This window comes from Diadema antillarum, unplaced genomic scaffold, assembly GCF_040938485.1.
Source record: "Diadema antillarum isolate AM-2024a unplaced genomic scaffold, OU_Dant_1.0 scf00000112, whole genome shotgun sequence".
Classification (NCBI taxonomy): Eukaryota; Metazoa; Echinodermata; class Echinoidea; order Diadematoida; family Diadematidae; genus Diadema; species Diadema antillarum.
In genome coordinates this window covers 2,233,454-2,257,917 of record NW_027271001.1, presented here as the reverse complement: position 1 = coordinate 2,257,917, position 24,464 = coordinate 2,233,454, and the positions used below count along the sequence as shown (strand labels likewise).

Below are 24,464 nucleotides of genomic sequence, written 5' to 3'. Positions count from 1 at the left end.
AAATTTTATGTAAATTCCGTTGCGCTAATCATAAACTGCCAATTGTTTCTGGAAGATACAATCAGATTCCAAGAAACGAAAGATTTTGTACCCATAGTAATGAAGAGAAAATTGGTGATGAATTTCACTACCTTTTTCAGTGTAGACTCTTTAATGAACAACGAAAGAAATACTTTAAAAAATATTACTGGAAATACCCCAACACTATGAAGATGGATCAATTATTTAATTGTCAAAAGAAAACAGTCCTTTCCAATTTATCCAAGTTTTGTAATTATATAATGACACATGTTTAGATTATTAGTATTTTTTATCCTTTTTGCAAATACTACATGCCTTTTTTACAGGCTGTGCCTTCTTTACAATTGATTTGTAACTTATTTGTCTTTTCATTCTCTCCTCCTTTTTTCTTCCCCTCTCTACTTCTTCTTCTCGTCCATATTTCCTTCCTTCTTGTTCACTTAGCGTATGAATTCATTTCCATATGTCTTTGTGTGTTTTCTTTTTTTTCTGTTTCTTTTTTTTTTCTTTTTTTCCTGAACCAAAAGTCACTCGTATATCTTTTGTTAATTCACCAGTCTTGTGTCCTTCTCACTCTCCCTCTTCACCTCCATATATCCCTTCTTTCTCTCTCCTCTCTCTCTCTCTCTCTCGTCATATTTCCCTTTCTTTGTTTTTTTTTTCACTATATATCGTGTATATATTGTATATTTCTGTACATTTTTTTTTCTTTTCATCAATCGCATTTCATTCTTATTTTGTTTGTTATAGTTGTTTTGTACACTTTTCAGAGTTATTTGCAATTATTATTTATTGATATTATAATGTGCTATATGTTTTTCATTGGACTCCGATACCCAGAGTTTGGGTTGTGAGTAAATAAACTTTCAACTTTCAACTTTCAACCGTATGTACACTGTACATGTGGTTGCATCATCGGATCATCAGTCGACCTCGTCAACTCTCTGGTGCATATCCGACAACAGAGTCACACACAGAGGCTGAGGAAAACCGCTTACTTCTATCATGGCAGCTCCAGTTTTACGGTAAGCTTTACTCTGATAATTTCCGACAAGTTTATGATCTAAGGTAACATCATGTAGAATTCACTAGACAGTGTGGAAGCAGTGCAATATTGTCAGGAACATGCACATACTGATTAACCGAAGCAAAAAATCGTGTAAACAGTAGTCCCACACCTTTCAGTTCGTGCTGTCAAGTCTAGCTAGGTTGGACAAGCATTATTACCGTGGTAGAGCCTAGACTATTCAGTTCATTGATAATTGGTCCTCCCAATTGACCCAACACCAGTTGCAGTCTCTTCCCTAAGGAATGTACATGTACTTGTGCTTTCACCCACCACGCATGTCAGTTCGGGAAACCCACTCACAAGGGGGGCCCCTCCTTATAAGTAACCCGTCCCCCTTATAAGTAACCCCGTCCCCCTTATAAGTAGACGTGGCGATAACCCCGGGACGCTCCATATACACAGTTACACACTGTGGGAGCGTCCTGAGTCAATAGAGTGCTATATCGGTAAGCTTGAAAAACATACACAGTCTGTCACAGATTTTCGCACCTCCGTAGGTTTCGAATATCACGAGGAAAAAACGTACTTTTATAGTATACATAAGATTCTTATCTAATTAATACCCTTCGTTCACCTTGTTCTTGTTCACATTGGTCCAATGATCTTGAAAAAACGTTTTTTTCACGGCCATATACGGGTCCGTAGTCCTTGCTCCCCATCCCATTCACCATTTTCGAAATCAGTATGCAGTACACTGCGCACGTAAATATTCATGTGCTGGCGGAGTCGCAATGCGTTTAGCCTTCTGACAAGGCGTGCGCGCGCGCACCCACCCAGAAAGCAACGCAATATACAGCGAGAGGGTTTGCCAACAGTATGATAAGGCCTTGCCACAAAGCTACACGACTTGATGGCCAGCGCATGCGCACAAATCTCAAATCCATTTACTGTATAAGATGTAGTTCTCCCGAGTTCCTCTCGACCGAGTCGCATTTAACTCATCAAACCGAGCAGAAAGGGACTATTACCAGAACCAAAAGTTGAACGCAGTCAGTCTTCAACATTACATCTTCACCTGTAAGTCTTCATATTGCGGAATTTTTGCGATTTCATATTGATTTTTAGGCGCTATACTTCGCCTGTCATGATCATGTCTGCTACAATGCGCAGCCCCAACACTGCGTGTTGGGGCTGGTCGCAGTTAACGTGGCGACTGAGTACGAAAGTCTCCGTACTCAGTCGCCACGTCTGCACTCAAGCATTGCCGCGCCGCCGCGCCTGGCGACACTCACGCCAGTAATCGCTCGCATTTCAGCATTCGCATGGGTCGTTTGACATCGCATTTAAATCCATGATTTTAGATATGATGCCTCAAACCGATTTTGCTCAAATTTCGTGAGTAACTGGGAAACTTGTGAAGCTTTATGGACATAATCAAGCGAATTGCCGCAGTCCTTTCATTTTCGCGTTGCATTGCAAAAAAGCGTGGAGACTCCTTATAAGGGGTGCCCCGGGGGTTACTTATAAGGGGGACGGGGTTACTTATAAGGGGGACGGGTTACTTATAAGGAGGGGCCCCCCTTGTGAGTGGGTTTCCCGAACTGATGTAGACGCTGCGTAATAAGTTTAGGTAGAATCATGTACTACATGAAGGGATGACCGGAAGTCGACGCGACGAAGTCTCTGGATCTGGATCTGGATCAATACGCTGCGCGCTGCCGGACTGGATGGTATAGACTTTGATAGTGCAGTGGGGAGAGAGGGCGCAGACTACAGTTCTAGTTGTAACGAAGGTGGTCTCAACAGGACCACTAAGTGTATAAAGACCCTACTACTATTAAACGTTAGTAGATATCTAGACTACTTCCGTATACTATAGACTAGGCCTACTCAATACTGATTTTGATCGCACCCCACTGATGATGGGAATGTGCATGCTATTCAGTAGTAGCAATTTACGTAGCATATGTACCGTTACCAAAGATATTTCTTCGAGAGGATGCAGAGGGACAAATAAGTTCTGTCTAGACCTACTGAATACAATGCCAGAAGTCAAGGTAAATCAAGGTAACAGTAGGTAAAATGAATCTTGTCTTGTCCAATGCTTGTTCTGTTTAGTTGTGTTGTTCTTGCCTTGATACCCCAAATAGGTAAGATTTCCTTTAATCCTCACAAAATCAAGAAGAAGAAGAAGAAGGAGAAGAAGAAATGAAAAGAATTATAATTGGTTGGAAATAATATCAACCATGAACAACGTATTGCAAATGCAAATGCAAATGCAAAATGCAAATTGCAAATGGGGTCTATGCACGCGCTGGATCCTGGCAGGGAGGTGTCTCACCTCCCTGATCCTGGAATCCTAGCTAGGGTACACAGCTTCTGGAGTCGTACCGGGGCCAGCATTAGGGTTAGGCCCAAAGGTTAGAGTTTGAGATATTTTTTTTTTTCCAGATATCATGTTTCCCCTAAAAATTCCACGTTTGACCCTTCACAGAACCCTTGGGAAGCTTGGAGTTGGAGGTGGAGCCATCTATGTTTCGGTGGAGCAAGGAGTTTGGGGATCTTCCCTTGACGGTGCTAAGACCATGAGGAGCCTCAGTGGTTCTCTGAAGACACAGGATGAGTACCTTAGACAAGTAAGATGTCATAAAAATCTGCTCTTTGACCTTTTTCCTCAATGCATGTCATGAGGGCTAATGATGATAACAGTAAGTCAGTAATGATGATGGTAAGCATGACTAGAAAAGCACTCCAAGGACGCAGACCTCTGTCAAGCAGCTCATTTCCATTCATACATGCTGAAATACGTGCAGCTTGAACTCCCAAGTTCATTGGACCTATTTGCCAAAATATATAAAAATCCTTCCAAAATTCATACAAATTCCTGGAGTACTACCAAAATTCAATCATCTGTTCCTTGTGTCAATAGCGACTTTTCCCGTAAGTTTCATCCAAATCCATATACAACTTTTGAATTATTTTGCACACAGACTATCAATGTCGACATAAACATAACCTCCTTCCTTGGTGGAGGTAATAATAAAGGTGATGGCATTAATCATGATGGTGAGAGGTTTGCCAAAAAATATCAGGGGTAATTATAATCAATGATATCATTATACATGTATACCAGGTACACATAATGTTATTCACAGGAAATCCTGTGAAGTTTTACTGAACACACTCAAAGGTATTTTCACATTCAGTTGACTTTTTCTCATAGTCAGGCACACGGACAAGTAGTATTAGCACTGCTCAGTGCTTGCTTTGTGTGGAATTACACAACTTTTGTCATCTACCAGATGAATTGGGCCCCAATTTCTCATGTGTGCAAGTAGAAGAATTATTGCATGTGACCCTACCACACATTGAAAAGTTCGGTATCACTTAAGAACATTGACACTACCGTGTATTACAGTGAGAAACTTGTGACCCCAAAATACTTCCTAGATGCTGATTGACAGTAAGATAATCATTATCTATGTTGATGGAAAGGTGGGGATGTCTACCAAGAGTTTCATATTTAAACAAATACAGTGTATTTATGCAATGTGTTGTGTCTTTTGGCTCTGAATTGACAAGATTAGATGAAGTGGATGATAAGGATGTAGCGATTGAGTACAGTGCACTCCCGTTACAACAAACACGGTTATAACGAAATTTCGTTATAATGAAAGAAAACTGCCGGTCCCGAGCATTTCGTTATAACGGGAGTGCACTGTAATCAATTTCAGTGTCTTGCTTTATATCTTCCTAACAGATACCTTCATCAGAGCAGCTGTCAAGTAACCTTAAACAAGGGTGGAATTCAGGTAAGCAACCTACTCACATGTAGAATCATCTATGCATAAATGTAGAATCATAAGATGCTTTGTATGATCATAAGTGCATATCAGCCTAATTTCCTTTCCTGATGCCAGTACATCCACTCAGATGTGTGCCCACATTAAAATGAAATGAGATGAAACATATAATTGAATTCAATTGAATTAATTGTGCCACACTTTTTTGTGAGCATGTTTGTGTGTGCTGGTGTTGATGTTCTAAGGCAAGAAACTGCTGTAAATGAAAAATACAATATTGGAGTTCAACCTACTGAACAAGGGGCCATGCACCTCTGCTATGAGAAATCATCATCAAGACATTTTGATGCTCCAGAATTGACTGTCAGTATTCACTTTGAGGAAAAAATACACTATGTATTGGGCAAAAAACAACAGCACATTATTCAAGCTGCTATCCCATGAAGTGAAAGTGTTGACAGTATGTCAGTGGAACTTTTGATTTATCAGAGCCCATTGAAAATCAATATTCCATTTACTCTTTTTCATATTTCATCTTACTGCATGGGGCTGCATGACAAGATGAGTATAAGAGTGAAGCATAGTGCACTGTATGCTTTAACCCTATATCTGTCACATACGCCGTAGCCAGACTGCTCAGACATTTTGCAGTGCACAGACACAAGATTGTTGATGGCCATTTCTGATTATTATCATTGACATTAATGTGTCATGTTATACATCATTTGAAAGCTTATGGTCTAAACTTTCATTTTCCATAATAATCTGAGTGAGGGCGCACTTCAATTTCAAGTAGGACGCCCTCTTATGTCACATAATTATCAATGCAGACTTATTTCTACATGTTACCACCTCATTTTTCCACACAACATGAGCTTGCATCACAAAAAGGTCTCATAGATATTGTAGAGAATTTATTCAGCTTTCAGATGGTATGATTTTTTCATCAATAGCATCAGTGCTTTTCATTTTATGAACAAAAGTCTGTGGCAATTACAACCTAGATTTCACACATTTTGTGTAATTTCTGATTTTGTGAGTGATGTTGGCCTGAAAGTAGACAAAGCGTGTTTGTATCGTGTCAAGCTGAAAATATAAATTGAATTGTGCTTTTTTCTTTCAAATTTATATTAATCTTGTCCTATGATGATGCCATAATGATAAGATAGTCTAAGGATAAAAAATGTTATTGAAAATATTCAGACGTTGGAGTGTCCATGCATTCCAGTTGATCATCATATGCTAGTCTATGACTTTCTGCACTTTCCTTATTGAAACAAAATTAACTATCACAGCAGTCATTTTCTTTATGATAAACCTGCATTGAACTGAAGTTTCGCATAGTGACGGTTTCATCATGTAATAATAATAAACAGTCAAACATACCCCAACATCAAGACTGCACAGCTTCAGGCCGCCAGCAGGAAGCTACTGTAACCCTATTGCTCCTTACACCTGCCCCGCTGGCCCCGGCTAACTAGAGACCCATTGCACTGCTGTTAGTGCTGAGTAAACAGCTGCAACTGCTGCACCGAATGTGCAGTGTTCATCTATTCTTCAGATCATTTATGAGGCCGATATTACTGAAACTATACCCCTTCACAGAATTCAGAGATGTTGAAATCCCTAATCTGAATGTTTTCACTTCATGTTTTACTATTTTGACTTAAAAAAAATAGATGAAAATTGACCCACGTGTACGATCTTTTCATCGCTCGCGGCGATCTCTATCACAGTCCCACATATACAGATTCGTGTAAGTTCTCCACACATGGCAAAACTGTACACAATACATTGCAGTCTGAATGCAAATGAACATGGGCGGGGCAACCACAATTTCTTGGACTTTGAGAAGGCTTTCCTGATTGGTTAAAGGAGGGGAAGCTTTTTTCACGCTTGAAATCGTTTCCTTACACTGCCAGCCAATCACAAATGAGTTTATAGAGTGGTAGTGTCATAGCCTTTGAAGTAATCTGTCAATCAAAATAGGGCCGATAATATCGGCCGAAGCATTGCTATTGAAGTTTTTGGGCCGATTTAATCGGCCCGTGACAGAGATAGGGTTAATATGCATTTCTATGTCTGCTTTTCTTGTTCATTTATTATGATGGCATGAAGATATTGTGTTATTTTCTTTATCATTTGTGTTTCTGCTTTGATATCATGGATATTTTGCAGGTGTGAAGTGGACATTTTCATCGCTAGCAGCAGGGCCAGAGAAAGTGAAGGAACTTGGCAATCAGGCTGTGGGATACATCACGGATGCAGGCAAATGAATGACAGCTTTGTGAAGCAACCAGTGAGAAGGTTGTCAAGGACTAACAGTGTCTGCACTTTGACTTTTAAAATCATGGATCGTAAAGTCATCAGTCAGAGCTTAGTGCTATCTTCATTATGCATGAATATGGACTTGATCATGATCAGAGTTCAGACAATGTTCCAAACAGAGACTTGAATTTGAACATTCTAGCTGTGGCTAGGATCCTGCGTGATGTGTAAATAACATCCTGTGAATCTTCTCTTCTGTGAGTGGAATGCGGGGAATCTCTCTGAGTGGGATCATGCTGCAATTTGTACAGCCCTCTACAATGGATTACTTACAGTTTATAGTAAAAAGTTCATGGGTTTAAAAAAGACAGTGTTTATGCTTTCTGGTCAATTTCAGAAAAAAAAATGCATACATTCAGATGTTAAATTTATAACAGAATTATTTGCAAACAACCCATTTGTTTTTGTTTTTTTAATGTCTGTGGATATCCACCACCTATAAAGAGTCTTCCTCTAAACTTTTTTGGAAGAAATTTGAAATTGGGAAGTCTTCATTTTCAATATGGGTGGTAAATTTTTCAGTTGGCAAAGCAAGGAATGAAATATAAATCGTAAATAATGTACATGAGGTACAGACACATAGTACCAAGATTCATACAGGTCATATTGTACACAGCCGATATCTTGAAGGACCCCCCCCCCCCCATAAATGCATATTGGGTTTTATCCAAATTTGTTTCTTACTGATTTACTATGTTATGCATATGCTAGTCATAAGACTCTAAAGGTGATCAGAATAGGTCCAAGAGATCACAAAGTTGAATACATGGTAGTCTGTGTTTTAAACATGTATTTTCTTTATCTCTGAATGTGATGTGCTTGGAATAAGTGGCATGTGTATATGAATAAAATGCTATCACATTACACCAAATGTTCACAGCCTTGTTATTTTAGGTGCCATGTGCTGGCCCTTGTACAAAAATTAAAGAGAACTTTGTCAAAATTGCATTAAGATGAACCTGTGTGTGAAAACTGCCATCTGCTATAAGTCCAATATATATGCAGTTATACTTATTCATGGCTTTGCTATTGATCATGTAACACTTTTTATATTTTTTATGATAACTTGTGGATTCTGCCTTAATTTTTCCCCTTAATGTCTCTGACTGTTCTGGCTGTGGATAAGTAAAATGTGGCTCAGGTTTGACAGGCATACAAATACGAGAATCAAGTATTGCTGTTATTCAGATGAGAGTGTTAAGTCACAACCCCTTCTATTCTCAAACAAACTGATGTTGGTACCATATATATTCACGGAGTGGGAATCTTCAATAATACAAAGGCGTGTATAGACCTCGAACATATATCAGCTCATTATGATATGAAATGATGAGTGATGTTGGAAAGATGTTGTAATGTTATATGCGAAAAACAGATAATGTAAAGAGGATATAAAGAAAATTCTACATATTTTCAATTTTATTGCATAGTAAAAGAGCTCTTTACTTGCCTCTTTCACTGATGTGTTCTAATGATATCGCTGCATTCACACAATCCACATGTCTTATGAAGGTGGACTTGTCCTTTAAGTTGCTGATCTCATATACAAATTGAACAAGAAGGCTCCTTACTGAGTGTGTGTGTTTATGTGCATTTGGCCCATTCGGGCCACCAGAATCATCAAATTAAATATCTTTAGTAATTTTTTAGTAAATTTGGTGCCCCCCCCCCCAAAAAAAAAAAAAGAAAAGAAAAGAAAAAGGTGGACTTGTCCTTAAAGCATGTTCAGCATGAAGAAGGCCACTGTAAGAAAGTGCAATCAAAATACATAGAACGAAACACCTCAACTGATTCAATTTTGAATTGATTTCTGATTCCCTTTTTTTCTATCATTTTTTTTTTTTTTTTAGTAGGCCCCTAACACCCTGAAAAAAAAGAAACATTATCACATATATTCAGAACACAATCACCTCAACAGTGCTCAAAAATGTATATGTTTGTGTTTATGTGTGTTCATGTTATGTTCAGTTTGGGTAGGCCCTATAGATACGAGAGTTTGTATATGCGTGCAAGCAGGTGTACAGTTCGCAAGAACAATTTCTTCACTTCCTTTGTTCTCATTATACCTATCACATTATACAGCTGTACCTGTATATCTACACTCAGGAAAAAAAAAGAGAGAAAGTATATAAACACTTTTTTTTTAGTTCGTAATTTTCATAGAAGACTTCGATGAAAATCAATGTATTATACCATATTACAGAATATCTTTATTTCATTCATGAATTTAGTTTAGTAATTCAAGAATTCATTAACAATTCAAGAACCAAATATAATTTAAAATTTTCCTTATTTGAGAAATCAATTCAAAATCCTACCATTTTTGTTAATATTGCTTCTCTCATTTCATTTGAATTTGGATTTAACAGAAAATTCTTCATATTTGTTGATCACTTTTAGCCTTTATTGATCTTTTTGGCTTCAAAGATATGACAGAGATCACAGGCATACTTTGCAACTGACTTGATCGGTTTGTGTGTGTGTGTGTGTGTGTGTGTGTGTGTTAAATTCGTCTTGTTCTTATTTACATGGAAGAGCATGGAATTACGCATGAATGACATCTTGTTCATTTTTTCAGTTTTTACTTTTGTGCCTTGGAAGAGAAAAACAATGGTGTTCACTCATGCGTAAAGTTTCCCTTTTTAATGACTTACCAAAGTGATAGCCAATTAAATCACCTTTCATATGGTATAGATACATTAACATTTGGCCAAAAATTCTGAGAGATATAAACTTGAAAAATGTTTACTTTCTTTTTTTTGGGCCGAGTGTATATACGTACGGTATAGGCCTATAGCTATTTTTTCTCTCCCCCCCCCCCCCCCGTCTTTTCTATATATACTGTTTAATAAAAAGACACACTTATAGTACAGTGTACTGCCGTAATAGATTAGGTAGATCAAGACAAAGATAATGCATCTGGACACGTTTTGGTTTGTGAATATTTGTCAGTGTTTTGCTCATCTACTCAAATATGTCTTTTTCTCTCCTTGTGTGGAAGTTAATTGATTAGTCCTACCTGGTACTCAAATCTTACTTTATCTTACGTTTTAGATTTAAGTCAGTTTGTTTCATTTTATTTTCATTGCTTCCTTTTGTTTGATGATGGTACATATGTTACACAAATAAAATACCGGTACCGTGTTTACCCGTCGGCGGCCAGGGAAGCTAGAATTTCCCGCAATGGTAACGTGTCATTAACTGCTTTGACAAATTACATTTGAGTAACACTTGTATTACTTGTAAAGTAACTGCCATATAGAATGGCATATCCCCCAGTAAAACCATTATAAAATATTGTAGATTCAAACGTATTATAATTAAATGTATTAGATAATTAAAAGTACGGCTGAATTACAGTTTGTAATTTAATCACTGAGACCCTTATAAATTGACCATCCAGCTTCGAGCTTTCCCCTAGCCCAGCTGCTAGTAAGGTAGCTACAATTCGTGTTTCTATCGTTAGCATGTGTACATATTGTGCATGTGTACATATTGTACCAAGCAAAGCAAGCTAAAAAACGCATGGGCGCTCTTCGTGCAGTTCAACCTGAAGGATACGTGTGGATACGTACTTGGTTGCCTGTGTACTGCGACTGACCGCCTGCAGAAGAAGTACCGAAATTGTTCATGATGGTGGCTCTTGAATTTCTTGACGAAGTTAGGCGCATGAATAAGCGCCAGGTAACGTGCCTTTTGGTTCCTTTTCTTCCTCAAGTTCTCACGTTGTAGGTATTCAAGAAGTAATGATCCACGTCAGTTACATTTCGGTCCCACCTATTCGCATTCCCGCAGTTTCCGGAATGGGTAAAAGTGGGTGAATAGTGACCATATGGCATTAGCTTTCACAACAGGTACAGGTTACATTGTCATTTGGTCATTCAAGGTTTTCTAGTACAATATGCTATTTCAATGTGTTACATTTACTTTCAGAGTTGGAATGAATTGTAGGTCTGGAGCCACACAGCTTGTGCCAGTGAATTACAGATGAAATGAGGTTGGGCACGAATTTGAACAAGAGCATTATCTCGTATACTGCAACGTACAACGTAGGTAGTCGGAGAGCTAGAGGGCGCCTCTCCGACTACCTACGTTGTACGTTGTAGTATACGAGAGTGAATGCCATTCAAATAACACGCAGATGAGGAGTGAAGCAATAAGGACGTTTACAGACCTGATTTCAGCCACAGATTTCAGTGAGTTTTTGACGTAATTAAACAAAAAATCGTATACCGATTATTGAATGATTATCATAAATTACGATAATTCCTTGTATTTTAGTTTTCCACGATTAATAAAGGTATTCATGAAGGAGTCGCACAACCACACTGAAAAATGACAACGTCTGCGAAGGAATAGAGGTGCAGCCGCTGTCCCTACAGCGGCTGCGTGTAGCTAGTGTGAGTGTAGTGTTGTGTCTAGCAACCTCAATCCTAGCCCAACCGGACGCCACGTGGGCACAGCGTCTGCCATGCTCAGCCTGTTGCTACGCGCTAGTCTTGATCTTGTGTACAGCGACAGGGCAGGGCTGGCTGTGTGTACTATTAGTAGTAGTACCAGTAGATCTAGTTGACCTAGCAAATATATCTTGGTCAGTAGATTTCTAAATGTAAAATTGAATGTAACGACTAACGTTACACTACAGGTACAGTTGTAATGAAAATATGTTGGTAGGTATCAAAATGACACAAGCACAATTATGCATAATCACAGGTAATCTAGTCTATATTCAAAAGGCAAGAACAGTTGTGAACTGTTTCCAGCATATAGTAATTTCATAATACATGTGTAGTGAGTATCAGTTCTCGAACCAAAACTAACCACCCCTGCCAAAATTTGACCATGCGCTAGTAAAAGGATACTAAGTAGTCAAGCATTGGTGGTCTAATTTTGGGTGGCTTATGTAATGATGATTGATGTGCTTTGTTAAAGATCCAGCGCACATGCAGTGAGTATAGACCTACTGTATATCAAATTATGAATTCAAACAAAAATGGTTAAAAAAATAGTTTTTATATTTCAATTCAATTCAATTCAATTCAATTCGTTTATTCATCTCAATCATCATAAAAACAAATACATTGTGAGATCAACATAGCAAAAAGAAAAAGAAATATTGATGAGGAGAACGGGGACTACAAAAAGTGATAGCTTGAGAAGGCATAAAGCCCCCAGATTACAATAGTAAATAGAATGCATGTACATGTACATGACGAAGTGAACAGAATTTTTAAATGAAGTAAAATAATGAACTGCTTGAAATTGTACATAAAACACAGGAAATGCTATACATTGAAATGGAAAAAATAATAAATAAGGAGGTCTTAGTCAATAGAAGTACGACGCCTCCTCCTCCCCCCCCCCCCCCATAAATACAGTCACATACATGATGCATATATTAATCTTGGTTTTTAAAAAAAAATCATGAGTAATATAACTTTTGTAAATTCTTTTGGAATTTAAATCAAATAAATTATTAAACTTGGTTATTTTCTTTATATATATGAATCAAAAGATTCTTCAATTTAAGTTTGAAAGAAGTTATGGTTGAACAAGAAGCGATGTCATTTGAAAGGTTGTTCGAGATACGGGGACCGGTATGCTTAACAGATTTTAGTATGGAGTGACTATTGGCTACAGGATAATTGAATTTAAAACGTGAGCGAGTATTATATTAGTGAACATCTATATTGTGGCGAAATAGATTAGAAATATTGACTGGTGCCAAATTGTTATTAACATAAAACATTAAATTAGCGATTTTGAATCTATAAATATCATATATTGTTAAGGTTTTTAAACGCACAGAATTTTTATTTGATATTCAGTTTAAAATCAAAACTTGTGTTGACTTACAGTGTAGGTGTTTGCTTAATATTTGAGTTTCATAGTTTGAATCTTGTGGCTTACAAGGCAGATTTAATGGATTTTGTTTGTCATCACTGCAGCTCTTCTATCAAGTGCTAAACTTTGGCATGATAGTGTCATCTGCTCTCATGATATGGAAAGGACTGATGGTTGTGACAGGGAGTGAGAGCCCCATTGTTGTGGTACTCAGGTGAGTCATGCTGTCTTCAGGCTCTTTTTGTTTTTACCAGCATTTTTTGTTCATGCCTTTCTTTGTTTCTCTTTGTTTCCCTTTCCTCTTAAAGATATCTCATTTTCTATCTCTTCTTCTTCTTCGTCACTTATCATCCCATATCAATTTCTTATTCCTGTAGATCATCACATCATTCTAGTATTTGGCTGAAGGCATACTTGGTATCTATTTCAAGTTCTTTTTCTTTTATCCCTATTTTCCCCCTTTTCTGCCTGCCTCTTTCCCTGCTTTATTCTTCAGATGAACCCCCTTTCTCCTTCCCTTGTCTTTCTCCCCCTTTTTTCCCCTTCTCTTCCACTTGTACTTCCTCCATCTTCCCCTTTCCCTTTTGTATATCTCTGTGATTTTTCTACAAGAAAAAAAAAAGATTAAGTTTTTGGGGGCAAGAACACTCAAATTGCAAGTCTTTGCTCTTCCACAACTCATCTAGAGATCAATCCAAAAAAATGCAAAAAAGCCCCCACAAAACTGTATAATGCAACAAACAAATTGGAACAGTAGTTCATGCATATCTACATTTGTACATGATATTCATGTCTAAATGATAGCATTGAAATGGAAAGGGGAAGATGTACAATTGTAGGTCTGAATACCCGGTACCGTCTGATTGTCTTCAATGTTAGATTTTTCTTGGTTGAGCTACATAGCATTTTAGTGCTTTTACTTTTGCATTGCATTTCTATTTTTCTTTCCATCTTCTTCTTTTCTTTTCTTTTTTGGCTACATAAAAAAGAAAAAAATGATGAATGCACTGCACACCAAATGAATTTGAGGTGGCTTTTACTATATTTATTGACTTTTTTTAAACTATATTATGATTATTCTGCTGCATGCCATGATAATTGTATTCTTTGATGTTTAAATATAGTGGCAGTATGGAGCCTGCATTCCACCGTGGTGACCTCCTATTCCTCACAAACTATCAAGAAGATCCCATTCGGGTTGGTGAGATTGTGGTGTTCAAGATCGAAGGAAGAGACATTCCCATCGTGCACAGAGTCCTTCGTCTACATGAGAAGTAAGAATTGCCCAGCAGCACACTGAAACAGTACATTCAGATTCTGATTACTTACTAATGCCTACAGCAAAGTTGCATAATATAAGTTATTAAAGTGAGGACATACACAATTCAAATATTTGGAAGAATCCACTCAATTTGTACAATGGAGTTAGATCTTGATTGGACTCGGATTGTCTCTAGTATGTTCTGATTCACATCATAAAGAAGTGAAACGAATTTCATATTGTGTTACGTACCACATTGCTGTTATACACTAATAGTATACATGTATTGCCTTTCTCTAATATTGATATTACAGTATTCATCGCATAATCGGGCATCTGATAATCGGGATCCTCGCTTAAATGATATACGCTTCCCAGAAACATTTCCAACGCACGTTATTTTCACTGGATGATCGGGCGGGGACCTCTGATAAACGGGACAATTTTTCTTCAAGCGATCTTTGATTTTGTTAATATTTTACACAAAAAATCTACCAAAATACCACAACAATATTTCAAAGATTCCGTATCAGTTGTCGTTTACAACAAACTTACAAAGCAAGCTTCGGATTGGTGTGTTTTGACCTCCGTCCATCCAGTACATGTACATGCATAGCCACGAAAGCGCCGTGTATAAGTATCCATGCCATTGCAAAGCACATGCCTTCGCGAACATTCTTCTCCCCTACATAAGCAAAGCCATGTGCTCGCTTGCAATTCCTACTCGACTCACATCCAATAAAAAACATGCCTCGCTCATACAGCCTAGGCTGTGTGCGTTGTTTAATCTCAGTCATACACTCTGAGGGCAAAGTCCATTGTTATCGCACGCCTTCGTATCTTGTTATCTACTGTCTTTGGTTTCAACTTTCAATACAGCTGTACACTGTGATCTGTGTGTACGTCACAATCTTCCTCAGTTGTGACTGGGCAAAAGTTACGTGATTGAAATGAGGGCTATGAACAGTTACGTATTCAGTGAGATGGGGGAGAGAGTGGGAGGGAGAGCATGAAAGATGAGAAGGGTTCAATGTATGTGCGAATACGTAACGTTTTATGAATCTAGACTATGAGCTGACATTGATTACGTGTACACGCGTGTTTGACAGAAGAATCTAACCCGGTTGCGATTACTCTACATCATTGCGAGAATGCAGGGAGAGCTGGAGGGTCGCGCCGAGGGGTAGCGTGTTGTGTATTCATGTACATGTACAGTACGTCAGTATGCATGTGTGTGTGTGTGTGTGTGTGTGTGCACTACATGTACATGTCGTATGCCGTTAGTGTATGGTGAGTACTCATCGCGAAATCGGGCACCTCGCTTAAAGGGGCCGTGTTTGCTACTCCCAACCTGTCCCGATTATGCGATGAATACTGTATCATTAGTTTCTGTTCAGGCCAGGCATATCACATGGAAAACAACTGTTTTCTGTCTTTTGCATTATGTATTTCAATTCAATTAACATGAATGGGAACAGGACCTTTCTTAAAAGATTTTCTGAAAAAATCTTTAATAATTTTGTTTTATTAGTAATGTATCTATGTTTTTCAAATACAACTAGTCAGACAACAACCACACAGCAAGTGAAAACACTTTTGATTTAATTACTAACTTCTCTCCTCCTTTTACACCACTTACTTTTGTCCAAAACAAATGCTTATCTCTAGAGAGTATCTGTTCTTGCAATGCAATTTTCTTCCTTAAATCATCCAAAATATTGGTTTATTAAGTCATTTAGTATGTCTCTAAAGAGGATGAACAAGAGAGAGATTGATAATTTCTTGTATGCTGGCCTTGTTCTCCTACAGGGAAGATGGAACAGTCAAGTTTTTAACAAAAGGTGATAATAATATGGTAGATGACAGGGGGCTGTACGCCAAGGGCCAACTCTGGCTGGAGAGGAAAGATGTCGTCGGCAGAGCGAGAGGTTTTGTTCCATACATTGGCAATGTTACAATTATGATGAACGACTACCCTAAATTAAAGGTAAGCATCAAAATTGAAAATACCAGGTTATTGTCTTGTTTTGTTTATTTGTTTGTTTGTTTGTTTGTGGTCATACCAAGAGGCCAACAAACCCATGCTATTCTTCTATCAGTTTTGTTCTCTTTCTGTAGGAAAACTGTGTGTGTCACAGTATACTGTACCTTTTCTAATATACTGTGCTTGTTTTGCTTTAAAACTCGTATGAAGATGTACATAGTGATCAAGGCTGAGCTCAGTAGATTTTGAGTTTCACTGACCCCATTCAGGTGCCTTGTTTTGTGTATAGCAAAAGAGTTTGTGAGTCCATCAGCGCACGCTCTATTCATACCTCGTACCTGATCAATATTTTCATTGTTCAGTGGCACATGTAGTTGAACATGGAAAGGGGATACATGTACCACTTGACTGCATTTACACAGGCAGATAACCACCCTGCCAAAGGGGTACTGAAGGCTTTCTGAGAATTTGCGGGAGGAACGGTAGAGATGCAGAGGACTGCATGTATAGTTTGGCGAAGAATTTTATAAAAGATTGATGATCTTGTCATAGCATCTGACAAAGTATGATGTGAATTAACATACACATTGTTGACAGTGTGTAATAACAAGCTTTATGTAGCCAATGGACCCATGGATTCATCTCACAAGTTAGTAAAAATGTTGTTATTTCAAAGTTCAAAGGTGATGTAATTTTTTTATTTCCTACCTGCACATATCCAAAGACTCACAACATGAACCAGTACAAATATGTACTTGTATTATGTGTGCAGATTAATGTTGTGTATGATTTTGTATGACTTTTTGAGGAGTCCTTTCACACGAAGACTACCTGTAGTAATAATTTTTCTGTGTTGCTAAATGGTTAATTCTTGCTAAATGGTTAATTGTGGTGACTCCAAATCAATTGCGCTGAATATACTTCATCCTTTCTCTTCACAGTATATTATTTTAGCAGGTCTTGGAGTGTTTGTCCTCATACATCGTGAATGATGTAGAATGCTGTCTCTTGCCAAACCAATCGACACAATGAAGCCCATGGTGGAATGAATGTACATACCTGCATCTTCAGCAGGATGTGGTCTCTTTTTGTTTGCCTGGAGTACACTTAAATCTTATCACCGTGAACGTTCCAAGACGAGGCAAAATACTTCTACACTGAAACGAACAGATGGTTCAAGTAGTTGACAACCGTGAGTTGAGCAGTTACGAAGCAGATGGGCATAAACTCAACACATGAAAGTCTCACAGGATTAACGCCTTTTTATTTCTTAATTGACAATGTGAAGGTAGATTGGTAAATATGCAGTAATGATGTTATATAAGGTATCTCACTTTCACCGAAGTATCCTTCATTTCTCTCACTGTACTACTGTTTTTCTCGATGTATACGCCAGTTGTTACTTGTTTGTTCACTTTATGATAAGCAGATGTAGGTTTTTCACTTGACATTTTTTTTTTTTCATTCTCTTCTGCCTTGGTGATTGTAACACCCTTTCTCTCGAAAATTGCTTACAAAATTTAGATTTAAATACACAAATTGTGCTGCAGGGCTATGAATTAGTTTCACTAAACCAGTTCTTGCAGTGACCGTGAATCATGAGATGCAGTGTGGTATTGGAAATGAAGTAGCATATTTATTTATGGGCAGTACCCGTAAGTGAAGAAGATTTGAATTGTTTGCCGTACAAAATGCATTACTTGGTAGTAGAAATTAAAAAGGGTTGTATTTGTTTTGTTAACCATACTTATGTCTTACTGCTCAAGAAATGCAGACTAGACCTACTGCATCAGGTATCTATCCATGTTGACACCTGCAGCGTGTGCTGAAATTCAAGAGAAGACCTTCTACATTCATAGAATGTTTGAGACTAAGTTTTGTTTACAATTTGGGAATACATTGCACTGTGAACTGAAGGTGTGCATGCCATCAAAGTCTGATTGGTGTTTTGGAGACCCTTTGTGTTTGAAATATACCTGCTATTATTATTATTCATGTAATTGGATCGAAATTAAGAACTATCAAGCAGCTACAAGGCTGCAGTTTATGGCGCATCAAGCTTCTTTAGGTGGTTTGTGTATCTTCTTCTTTGTTCTTGTTGTAATTATTCATAAATATTATAAAGTGTTGATTATTTCATTCACCTCATCTGTTTCCATAAGGGTTTAAAATGCAAAGTTTTTGTACATTGTACAGTACACTCTTTCTATACCGACCCACCTGATACTAACTAGCAAAACACATATAGTGGTCCTTGCTTTGTTTGTTTGTTTGTTTGTCTTTTCATTTCATCAGGTTATGAAAACAATATAAGAGCTCACAAAGCAAGATTAGTTTTTACGTACACTAATAGGTTTATTTCAAAGCCCACAGTACTTCGAAAGAGCTCAATCAAACTACAATGTATATTATTCAGTCTTTATGACAATTTTGCACTAATACAGACCAAAGCGGAGGGACCATGCACCAATTCCAGGCTTTTATCTGGTCTGTGTTTGTTTAAATTTGGGGGAAAAAAATTGATCCCATTTAACTTTTGTCTAATTTGTTGAATTTCATTGGTATTTGTTTGTCTTGTGATTTTGATTTGCGTATTTATTAACACAACTTTGTTTTCTTTTGCTTTAGGGTGTATTTGAGGCATTAAAGCAGAAAACTTGATTTGGTAGCAGTTGAAATGACAACAATTCTTGTGCTGATTTAGTTCTGAGCTCATGCACAGTAAATCGAAAGTATGACAATCACTTCTGGTGTACACAGTGTTTTATATGTCTTATATGCAAGAAGTTTGATTGGATAGTCATACAGTATCTAAATAAATTACAAACTTTTTCCTGTGTGGTCATTGTTTTGACCATCCGTTTTTAACTACGCCGTATCTCCTTGAATTCACAACCAGTTATGTTGCATTTCATGAGAATCTGTGTTAGATATTGAAAGGTGACATTGTACTGTACTCTTTTTCTTTGTAAAGTTAAAGGACAAGTTCACCTTCATAAACATAAGGATTGAGAGAATGTAGCAATATTAGTAGAACACGTCATTGAAGGTTTGAGGAAAATCAGACAATCCGTTCAAAAGTTATGAATTTTTGAAGTTTTTGTGCAGTAACCGCTGGATGAGAAGACTACTGCAGTGTATGAATAACTCAGATGTCACATGCGTACAACAATATAAGGAAAATATAAAGAGAATTTCACAAAATGCTATCTTTTGAAAAAAGTACACATTCCCCTGACTCGTTACCGACAAATGTTATGGGTAATATTATTCCCCCTGCCTTTAGAAAGAGGCAAGTCAAGAGCTCTTTTATTATGCGAAAAAAGTGAAAATATGTTGAATTTTCTTTTACATTTTCTTTACACTGTTGTACGCATATGACTCACAAGCTGTAGTAGTCTCCTCATCCAGCGGTTCCAACACAAAAATTTTAAAAATTCATAACTTTTGCATCGATTGTCCAATTTTCCTCAAACTTTCACTGATGTGTTCTACTAATATTGTTGCATTCTCTCAATCCTTATGTTTATGAAGGTGAACTTGTCCTTTAATGTCACGGGTGCATTTATAAAGAAAGATTTGTCAGTGATATGTGTGCTTGCATGCTAGATACATGAATATGCAGTCACATAAAACCTGAAAAAGACTGATTTGGGGTGAGGGGGTATTTTGTTGTCTTTGTTTTTTTTTAACGAAGCAACTCACACACATTAAAAAGAAAAAATCATGCCTTTGCTATAATGGCTTCTTTTTATATCACAATCCTCCAAAGCAAGACATGGCTTTGGAACACATGCATATTGCTTAGGGTCGTTTTAGTGATCATTTACATGAAATACATTCTTATCAACAAACACATGTCTATTTTGAAAGACTTTATTGGCTGCAGGCAACTTTCAGTAGTTGTGATACTTTCAGACCTGTTGTGTACCAGTAACATGTACAAGGGAAAATGGTGCATGCATTTAGTGTTTCCACCATGTTGAAATTTCAGGATTTATTGCTTTATTTTACTGATAGTAAATTGGGAACAGAAAATTGGTAACTTTGAGGTTGAAAGTTTACCTGGGCTATTGACAGAAATTGTTCACTTCATGTTGGTATGTGCTCATCTTTGTGAATATCCATAATTATTGCTTAATACTGATACTCTTATAACACATATATATTGAAATAATTTATTTCTATTCTGCCCACTATCTGTAATAGCTTTTGATTGTTGCCAGTATTATTTTCATACAATTATGTTGCAGTCAAACATAATGTAATTTAGACAGAGGAAGAAACACACAGTTGGAAATAATGAGTTCAGCATCATTTAATGTTTATGATGAGTCTTCTGTCCAAATGAGATACAGGACTTGTAGGGACAGATTTATGCAGGCCATTGACTCATGCATACTTCTGTATCCAGGAATGCCTTCATTAGAGTCATTTTGTGGAAAATGAAATACATGTACTGTAAATTGTCACGTATGCAGGTAGGCTAGCATTCCACGACATAAATTCTTGCTGAAGATTATGTGCCTATGAACTATGAATACAGGAATGATATAGAATTCTTTTTTTTTTTTTTTTTGTGGTGGTGAAGTACATGTATGTGTGTGTCAGAATTGAGAAATGTGTGCACTCTGTAGTGTGGTTAATTCTTTGGTATGAAAAAAAAAACTGTATCAGTTCCATCAGTTTAACATAATCGTCATTTTCATTGTCAGAGTAGATAAATGAATGTAATTAGGTTTTGCAAAATAAGATTTATTTCACCAGGGGATGTAATCATTGGTCATTGGATCATTTTCATCTTTCCTAGAGCTATTCACTCTGTATTTAGTATCTTGGCCAAGCTAGACATTTCTGTGAGTGGCTCTGGTGCAATTCTTTTGAGATTTTGCTTGATGAGGCTCTGCTGAATTTCAGATTCTTCAATGCCCTAACATTCTTGACTTTTGCATACCTGTAGATAGATGGTGAGGTCTTCTTTCTTCACAGCAGTTGTTAGAATATGTCTCATTTGATTTTGTGCACAAGGATTACCGTATTGTTCTCTGTGTGATAGTCTACACAGATAGGGAGTACACATTGCACAATGCAGTGCAGCGTCCAATAATCCTAATCAAATTTGTTTGTCATGTGGACATTGCTTGTAATTTATTCAGATCAATTTTCATTCCTGATGGTCTTGCTATACATTTTAGTCAGTTTCACAAATTTTTGATGATGTAAAAAATATGTAGTTGTAGATACGTGTATGTGGAAGAAGGAATTACCTGATGATGTTAATTTCTTCGAATGCATTCTGCAGATAGCATCTAAGATGGAGTGTTTGTGTTACCTGTTTCTGTGCCTACATCTGCTGGTCTGTCCATTTATTCTTTGTTTCCATGATTGCCCAATATCATCCTGATCAAATTCAATTGTACAACTCACCTTGCAAAGATGAACCAAACAGCTTTTGGGATTATGAGGTCAAAGTAAGGGCCAAGGGTTAGGGTTACGGTTAGAATTATCAGCAACATAAATTCACACATTAAAGGACAAGTTCACCTTCATTAACATAAGGATTGAGAGAATGTAGCAATATTAGTAGAACACATCATTGAAAGTTTGATGAAAATCGGACAATCCGTTCAAAAGTTATGAATTTTTGAAGTTTTTGTGCAGTAACCGCTGGATGAGAAGACTACTGCAGTGTGTGAATAACTATAGATGTCACATGCGTACAACAATGTAAGGAAAATATAAAGAGAATTTCACACAATTTCATCTTTTGAAAAAAGTACACATTCCCCCGACTCGTTACCGACAAATGTTATGGGTAATATTATTCCCCCTGCCTTTAGAAAGAGGCAAGTCAAGTGCTCTTTTATTATGCGAAAAAAGTGAAAATATGTTGAATTTTCTTTACATTTTCTTTATACATTGTACTGTTGTACGCATATGACTCACAAGCTGTAGTAGTCTCCTCATCCAGCGGTTCCAACACAAAAATTTTAAAAATTCATAACTTTTGCATCGATTGTCCAATTTTCCTCAAACTTTCACTGATGTGTTCTACTAATATTGCTGCATTCTCTCAATCCTTATGTTTATGAAGGTGAACTTGTCCTTTAACTCTAGATGCATTCTACAAATTTCAGTCAGACTTGGTACAAGGCTATGAAAAGTCAGAGGTTTATTCTTTCAGTTGTTTTCATTGTAGATCTGGTTGTCAATTTCAAAGGCCAAGGTTATACACTGTATATTGAGATTACCTCATCTAGGCATAATGTCAGAAGTGCAGTTTTGTTGAAAAGGAGGGGGATTTTAGACCTCAATTTCCACTCATTTGATTGCGAGGTGACTTTGTCATTGTTTAGGAGTTACATTGTACAAGAATTTAAAAAAAAATGAAATCATTTAGCCACCAGAAAATGAAAATGGAATACACTTAGCCCAGATAGACCACACTTATCAAAATAAAATGACTTTTGACAGACTTTTTCGAGGTAGGTTTCTTTCTGTGTAGAATTCATGTAGCCTAGCATAGTTCTTCAGATCTTCTATAAAGTGAAAGGTAAAAAAAGGAACATCATTTGTAGTACATGTATGCACTTGAGTTGCACATTCAACAATGATGTGAATGTTTGTATGATAGAAATGTTGAAATGTCCACAGTAGAAATAAGATGTCCATTCTCTGTTTTTTTCAAAATAAAATGCATATTGAAAATTTACATGTGTACCTCTCTTATCCAATTGAATTGATTCATGTCATTTGATGCCATACCTTTGAGTTTGGACAAAATCCTACCATGCAAGGTATCCGTTATATCTTTGTGGTTTCAATGACAGTTATGGAAAAGAGATTATGAATAATCTCTGATAACTCGCATACCAATTACTTCTACACTTTCCCAATTATTGTTTATGTACAGTGAAACCATTGTAAAGAGCCCACTCCCCAAAAAGTACTACTGTTAATGAAATTAATTTGGCGGCCCGATTTTCCGTTACTAGTAGTGTATTTAGCTTGTCTCTTTTTCAGCACATGTACAATGAGGTACTAGTTAAACAACAGGAAAGGTTAGTGATCCCAGCGACCTTGTTAGAACAAGGATTCCCTGTACTGATCTATTTGTAAATCACCTTCATTTTTCAGTCATAGCTGGCACCTAGAAAGTGGTAGCATAGCTAATCAGAAGTAATCGGGTCCTAGCGCAATATTAAAAAATATATATATTAAGCGACCATGTAAAGAAAGAAGTATAAACATTACAGAGAAATCAAAGAAAGTATTGGATATGATACATTTTATTTTACTTTCACATGTAGACATGATCACATCATATACATTGTATATTGTTTCTTTGTTATTGTTTTCTTTAAGTACAGACACAAGTCACTTTAATCAATCAAAAATCTACATCTCAATGGTAAAATTTTGATAAATGTATTTCCATATACTGTACATATAACTTATTATTTGCATAACAGTAGATGGACTGTGATTATTACATGATAATGAAACAAAACTGTTGTCTTGTAAATTGCAATCTTTTGTCATCAGGCAAAGGGAGACTCTGTCATCTTTATGCAGAAAATTATTTAAATGCATTCAGCATTATACTCCGCATTTTCCTCAAAGTCCGATGAGACAATCTAATCATAAAACTATTTTGCACAGAGTACATTTCAAAAACTCAATTTTCTGTGTACCCATTTGTGATTTGCCCCATCACACTACTTTCAGGAAATAAAGTTACATGAACCAAGACATCAATAAATTCTTGATAGTTGTGTAGCTCAACTTCCTCTGTGAAGAGGGCTATAAGCAATCAGTGATTCCACTTTATTCTATATTTCCAGCCAATCTTTTTTTTCTTGGCCTATGAAGGAAGTACGCACACCTAAAATTGGAAGAATCAAGGTCCAAATAATATGGAACTCAATACAGTACAATGCATCATTGTTTCTGGGTTTCCTTTAGTTGTGAGAAGTCACTGGAGGACCATGCTGAAAAATATGCTGCTTTCTCCCCAAACCACAGGAAAAGTATTGTTCCACTTTGCTATTAAATCCTACATAGGTGCAATTGCTGACAATAAATCAGATCAGGTCCCCTGTGTGAACAGAGCACACGATCAGACCAAATACAGTTGAAATCTTTCAGAAAACATACTTTGTGATGTCACAGTGCACACTTTCAACTTTTGGAATTCATTTTATGGCACACCTC

The 24,464-nt window shown here is 37.0% G+C and overlaps 2 protein-coding genes across 2 annotated transcripts; both read left to right on the top strand.

Annotated features, from left to right (window-relative positions):
• Nucleotides 1-1,026: 1,026 nt before the first annotated feature.
• On the top strand, nucleotides 1,027-7,736 carry LOC139719623 (MICOS complex subunit MIC13-like). The gene is made up of 4 exons (XM_071631031.1): nucleotides 1,027-1,046; nucleotides 3,525-3,666; nucleotides 4,791-4,842; nucleotides 7,012-7,736. Exons 1-4 carry the CDS (start codon nucleotides 1,027-1,029, stop codon nucleotides 7,107-7,109), a joined length of 312 nt encoding a protein of 103 aa, XP_071487132.1. The 3' UTR covers nucleotides 7,110-7,736.
• Nucleotides 7,737-10,716: 2,980 nt separating this feature from the next.
• Nucleotides 10,717-18,432, top strand: LOC139719622 (signal peptidase complex catalytic subunit SEC11A). Its single transcript, XM_071631030.1, has 5 exons — nucleotides 10,717-10,845; nucleotides 13,110-13,219; nucleotides 14,130-14,279; nucleotides 16,076-16,253; nucleotides 17,192-18,432. The coding sequence occupies exons 1-5, from the start codon at nucleotides 10,792-10,794 to the stop codon at nucleotides 17,240-17,242; spliced, it is 543 nt and encodes a 180-aa protein (XP_071487131.1). The 5' UTR covers nucleotides 10,717-10,791; the 3' UTR covers nucleotides 17,243-18,432.
• Nucleotides 18,433-24,464: the final 6,032 nt, after the last annotated feature.